This window comes from Octodon degus, unplaced genomic scaffold (genome assembly GCF_000260255.1).
Source record: "Octodon degus isolate 3935 unplaced genomic scaffold, OctDeg1.0 scaffold00098, whole genome shotgun sequence".
NCBI classification, from domain to species: Eukaryota; Metazoa; Chordata; class Mammalia; order Rodentia; family Octodontidae; genus Octodon; species Octodon degus.
This window is the reverse complement of record NW_004524674.1, coordinates 5557480-5563456: the sequence shown is the minus strand read 5'-3', so window position 1 is coordinate 5563456 and position 5977 is coordinate 5557480. Positions and strand designations below refer to the sequence as shown.

General features: G+C 43.2%; 1 protein-coding gene across 6 annotated transcripts in view; it reads right to left on the bottom strand.

Moving 5' to 3' along the window:
• Cntrob (centrobin, centriole duplication and spindle assembly protein) overlaps positions 1-5977 on the bottom strand; it is a 19544-nt gene that overhangs the window by 4606 nt on the left and 8961 nt on the right. For all 6 annotated transcript variants that reach the window (XM_023723348.1, XM_023723351.1, XM_023723350.1 and 3 more), the window contains 3 exons: positions 1621-1754; positions 923-1048; positions 540-702 (listed from right to left, as the gene is read on the bottom strand). In XM_023723348.1, the coding sequence (XP_023579116.1) occupies positions 540-702; positions 923-1048; positions 1621-1754 (423 nt within the window). The remainder of the gene's footprint in view (positions 1-539; positions 703-922; positions 1049-1620; positions 1755-5977) is intronic.

Sequence of the window (5977 nt, the reverse complement as noted above, 5' to 3'; positions counted from 1 at the left end):
TTTTTTTATACCAGGGATCAAACTCAGGACCCTGCACTTGCCAGGCAGGCACTTGTACCAATGAGCTATATCCCTGGCCTCTGATCCTTTTTTTTTTTTCCTCTGATCCTTTTAAACCATGTGCATGTTTAGACCTATTCTAGAAAACATCTTAGCTAATAATAAAAATTTCATAATTAAAAAGACATGCTAATATATGAAGTGATAAGAGTAAAACTATTCCAGTGCAAGACTTAGCAAGAATTTTTAGCTCTTACTCCCATAATTAATTCAGCTGTCACTCTACCGAGTACCAGGGATGATTCATCATCCCTGGGGACTGGGCAAAGAGTTAGGCCCAATGGAATAGGGCTAGTGTAGGAAAACTATACGCATAGGGAAAGCTTTATTTTGGCAAGGTAGCTGTGCTTTAGAAAAGTCCACAGGTTTTTTTCCATCCTGATGTGGGCCCAACTTACTTCCTAGGGAGGGAGCTAGGCTTCCATAGAAGGAATCTAGAACACAATCCTGAGACACTTAGCTCAAGGGGCAATGCCTACCGGATGGTTAGGAGGCGGGAGGAGGGTGCTGAGCAGCTGGTTGACCTCCTCCCAGTGGGCCTGCAGCATGGTCTGGAGCCGTTCTACCATCTCCATCCGCTGCTCCTCCAGCTGCTGGTTCCCACTCTGTAGGTCCCGTACTCGAGCTTGTTCCCGTGCCAGTCTGAAGGAAGGAGGGGAGAGGTGACTCTGTGCCTTTAAGGAAGTACAGACATGAAGGATAAGAGTCACGATAGAATGTCAAACACCTGTGACTCTGAAAGAGCTTGACTGATTTAGAAGAGGACAGAGAATCTCCAAGGGGCAGCTCTTTACCATCCCAAGTCCAAGCTCCACCCTGGTGAAGCGGCTGAGGCCTAATAGCATACTCCAGGAGCTATCACCTGAGCTCATAGTCCTGAGCCACCTGCTGCTGCCGTTCCTCTCGTTCTGCCATTTCCACTTTGAACTGAGCCAGCTGAGTGGCCAGTTCCTGCTGGTGCTGTCCATTAAGGTCCTGCAGCTGCTTCCTAGGATGGCACAGGTAAGAAAACAGGGCTGAGACTGGAGACAGACATAGTCAATGAGGAAAAGAATGTGTGCAGGTATGGGGAAGATGGGCTGCTCCCAATTACCTGCCTAGGCATGGCCAGGAAAAGCAAGGACAAAGTTAGGGTCTCAGGATGGGCTCCCCAGAAGCAAAGACAAGAATTTATGATAAAGTAAAGTATTTAAGAAGAATTTTTAGGAAACAAAAATTGATATGGGTAAAAATAATGAAACTGGGATGGGGAACAGACTGTCCACAGGACAGCTCTGGAGAGAGTGCAGGTCACACTTCAGCACAGTCCCAGCAAGTCAGACACTTCACAGTCCTGTGCCCTTTGATTTATGGTGAAGGGCTCCTCCCTATAGGAGGAAGTTGGCAGGCCCTGGCTTTCCATGAGCATGAGCTGGCAGCCTTCCCAAGGGCACCAAGGTCCTAGTTGATGGCAATGGGAGCCAGCGGCTGGAAACTGGTAAGGGAGACCACCAGCACCTGGGCAGGGTGCTGACAACACCTGCTGTGACCAAGGGAAGCAGCACCAAGAGCTCCAAGTACCTGTGATTTTCCCTCAGGGAGGCTGTTTGCCGTAGGCTGCTTTCCTGAGCCTGCGCCAACCGCTCCGTCACCTGCTGCTCCAGCTGCACAGCCAGCTCTGATTCCATCTGAATCCGCTGAGTCTCAAACCGGGCCTGGGAGAGAAGCAAGGTGGGGTAACCACTCAGTCTTGCTGCTTAGGAGACAGAGAGTATGATCTAGCCTGAATCCAGCATCAACATTCCCCTGCTCTGCCTAAGGGATGAAGAACAAGAATCTTGCCACAGGAATGAAAGAAGTTTCCCATTCTTGTTGAAAGGCATACATTGTGTATATATACAAAAGTAAAAATAACTTCAGACAAAAAAATACACGAGGGGCCAAGGAGATGGCTCAGTGGATTAAGCACTTCCGTGGCAAGCGCAAGGACCTGAGTTCAATCCCCGCTTCCACCAAAAACACAAACAAACAAACAAAAAAAAAAACATGTGAGTCCAGCATGGTAGCGTGCACTGTAATCCCAGTGCTGGGGAGGCTGAAAACAGGAGGATCACTACGAGTTTGAGCTGCATAGTGAGACTCTGCACAAACAAATAATAAATAAATAAATATATACATATATATGTAATATACATGTTTTTTTTTTTTTTTTTTTGAGATAGTCTTACTATGTAATCTAGGTTGACTTGTGACCCTCCTGCTTCAGCCTTTTTGAGTGCTTGAGAGGTATGCACCACCACACCTAGTTTAAGAAATGTATTTTACAGTCCCATCCCCAGGGCATGCTGAGAGGGCAATTCAGATGGCGTGGTGGCACAAGCCTGTAATCCCAGCGCTTGGGAGGCTGAAAAACAGGAAGGATTACAAGTCCAATCTGTGCAGTGAGACTCTGTAGACCCTGTACTAAATATTAAAAAAAAACAACAGAAAAAAATGTATTTAAAAAAAATTTTTTATGAATACCTATTTGCAGAACATAATGATTACATTCATTATGGGGAACAGGTACATAACACATCTCAGTTCTTTTTCTTCTTCTCTTGCCCTCCAGCCCTTCATCCTTGTTTTTGTAACCTTATTTTTCTGGGGTTGTTTGTTTTTGCCACCATTGGATTTATTTTACAAGTCTTTATCAAGTTAATTATCACAAACACAGATTAACAGGCCAAAAAACATAAAATGCACAAAATAATTATACTAAGGTATACTTTTATTTTGTGGTTTTTGAGACAGGGTCTCACTGTGCAGTTCAGGCTGGCCTTGAACTCACTTAAGCTCAGGGTAGCCTTGATTTTCAGTGATCCTCCTGCCTCAGCTTCCCAAGTGCTAGTATTTTAAGTGTGTGCCACAATGCTCACCCAACGTACACTTTTAATACACTGACCATGCTGGATTACAGTAACTTTTTTCTCTCTTTTTTTCTACGGTCTGTCTTTTATTTTGCACTTTATTTATATGTTGGGGTTCTCATATTAAAAAAAAAAAAAAACCCACAATATTTAAGCTTGTGTGTCTGATTTATTTCACTTAATATTATGGTCTTGGGCAGGGGAGATAGCTCAGTGGCACAAGTACCTACCTGGCAAGTGAAAGGTCCCATGTTCGATATGTGGTACCACAAACAAACCCCAGAAAACATTATGGTCTCAAAGTATGCCCATTTACCTACAAATAACTCAAGTTGATCATTCTTTATGACACATTAGTACTCCATTGTGTATAAACACATTTCTTTATCCATGCATCTGTTGCTTAAGGCATGGTAGTGTGTACCTGTAATCCTAGCACTCAGGAGGCCGAGGCAGAGGTCTGCTGTGAGTTCAGTGCCAGCTACATAGTGAGTTCAAGGCCAGCCTAAATTACAGAGTAGGACTCTCAAAAAACCAAAAAGAAATGTATTTATTAACCCAGGGAAATATTAGATAGAGTAATCCTACGATATGTGTTAGAAATAACATATGCAGTATCTTTTAGAATACCTAAATCTAGAAGCTATTTGATAAAGTCCTTTGTTCCATAAAGAGTTGGCCTATAGCGGGGTGGGGGAGATGGCTCAATAGGATAAGCGCTTGACTGGCAAATGCAAGGATCTAAGTTCAATCCCCAGTTCCTCCAAAAAAAAAAAAGAGTTTGTCAATAATTGCTGTCTCCATTTTTCACCTATTCTTCAACTCACTGAAACCTGACTTCTATTATAGTACTGCGCAGGGCTGGCCAAATAGCTTAGTGGATTAAAGCGCCTGCAAGCAGGCTCAGGGGGCAGGGATTCAATCCCCCAGCCTGTCATGCCAGCCCTGCCCCCAGGGTGCACTGAAACAGCAATTGAAACTGGGCACGCCTGTAATCCCAGCACTTGGGAGGCTATAAACAGGTGGATCACTGCAAGTCTGATCTAGTAGTGAGACCCTGAACACCCTGTAGACCCTGCCCTAAAATATAGGAAAAAAAAACCCAAAACTAAGCAATTTGAATGCAAGCTAAACAACAGGGAATATGATACTGTACAGAGCTTAATTTTAATTTTAAATCCAATAGAGGCTATTTCTCAGTTTTTGTCTAACATGATCTCATGGCAACACCCGACATTCCAAGTCAATCCTCTCTTTGACAAACCTATGTCCCTCAGCTCCTGCCCTCATACCTCTCTCCTCATACTCATTTCTATCTGAAAGTCTCAGCTTCAGTTCCATCCTTCTTTTCAACTGCATGCTAACACTGCAGATGTATAGTTAACATTCCTATTTAGACTAGGTTTTCACTACCTTTTTTCTTTGTGGTACCGGGGATTGAACTCAGGACCTTACAATTGCCAGGCAGGCCCTTATGCCACTAAGCTATATCCCTGGCTCACTACCATTTTTATCTTAACTCTCTCTAAATGGACTAGACCTTTTCCTAAGACTTAAAGTCCACATACCAGTGACCTAATAGCTGTTTGATTATATGTCAGGTAGAAGACTTAAAATTCAACTCATTTGGCTTTTACCCTTTGTAGCAATTAATCTTGTTAACTTGATTGGATGGAGGGCCAAGGAGATGCCTCAGTAGAACAAGTGCTTGCCTGGCAAGTGCAAGGTCCTGAGTTCAATCCCTGGTACCGGAGGGGGGGGGGAAATATATATATATATATATCTCCATATCCAGACCTAGACAAGTGGGTCTAGACAGATTGGATGGATTGTGAGGGTGCTAACCTCATCCCTTGATTAATCCATTAATGAGTTCATAGCTGATTGGGCTATTAAGAAGTGGGAACTAGCTAGAGGAACTAGGTCACTGGGGGGCATGCTTCTGAAGGGTATATCCTGGCCCCTTCCTCAAGGCTCTCTGCTTTCTGGCTGGCCTGAGGTAAACACTGTTCTTCCACATATTCTCCCACTGTGCTATTTCTGCCTTAGAGTCAGTCAACCATAAGCTCTGAAGCCAAAAGGCAAAATAAGCCTTTTCTTCTTTAAATTGTGTGTGTCATATATTTTGGTTGCAGTAACAAAAAGCTGACTAATACACCTTAAAACCTTTTTTTTCCTATTATATTTCCTGCCCACCTGAGCTATGTGAAATCTGGAATCACCCTTGACTTCTCTTACTTTTTTACTCCCAACTGACCCAATTCTAGTTCTTGACTTGCTCTCAGAAACTCATCTACCTTTGTGCCAGGTGTGGTGGCCACACTTATAATCCCAGCACTTAGTAGGCTGAGGTAGGAGGATCACTGTGAGTTCAAGGCTAGCTTGGATTACATAATGAGATCCTGTCTCAAAAAAAACAAAACAAAACAAAACAACTTCTCTACCCTTAATACATGGTTGCACATAAAAAGATGTCCAGACGTGGCGATGCACACACATAACCACAGTGCTAGAAAGGTTGAGACAGGAGGATCACAAGTCTGAGCTGTGTAGCAAGACCCTGTACCAAATAAAATAAATAAGTAAATAAAAGATTTTTTAAAAAATTAAAAGAAAAAAAGAGGCTCAGAAAGGTCAAGATTCTAGTCAGATGCATAACTAAGTGTTCTGGTTCCCAGCTCAGTGCTTTGTTTAATGTTATGCCTCCACCATGGGTTAGAACATGGCTTTTCCAACCTTTTCAGCAAACTATAGCCAGTTCAGCCCTCCACTGCCTGCTTTTGTGAACAAAGCTTTAAGGAACATTACATGACCACTCATTTACATATTATATTGTCTATAACTACTTCTGTGGTATAACAGTACAGTGTAGTAGCTGCACTTGAGACTATGACCCACAAAGTCAAAAATATTCATTAACTGGTCCTTTACAGAAAAGGTTTGTCAGGGGCTGGAGAGATGGCTCAGTGGTCTAAAGCACCTACTTGAAACAAGCTTGGCAAAGCACAGGGACCGCGGTTCGATCCCCA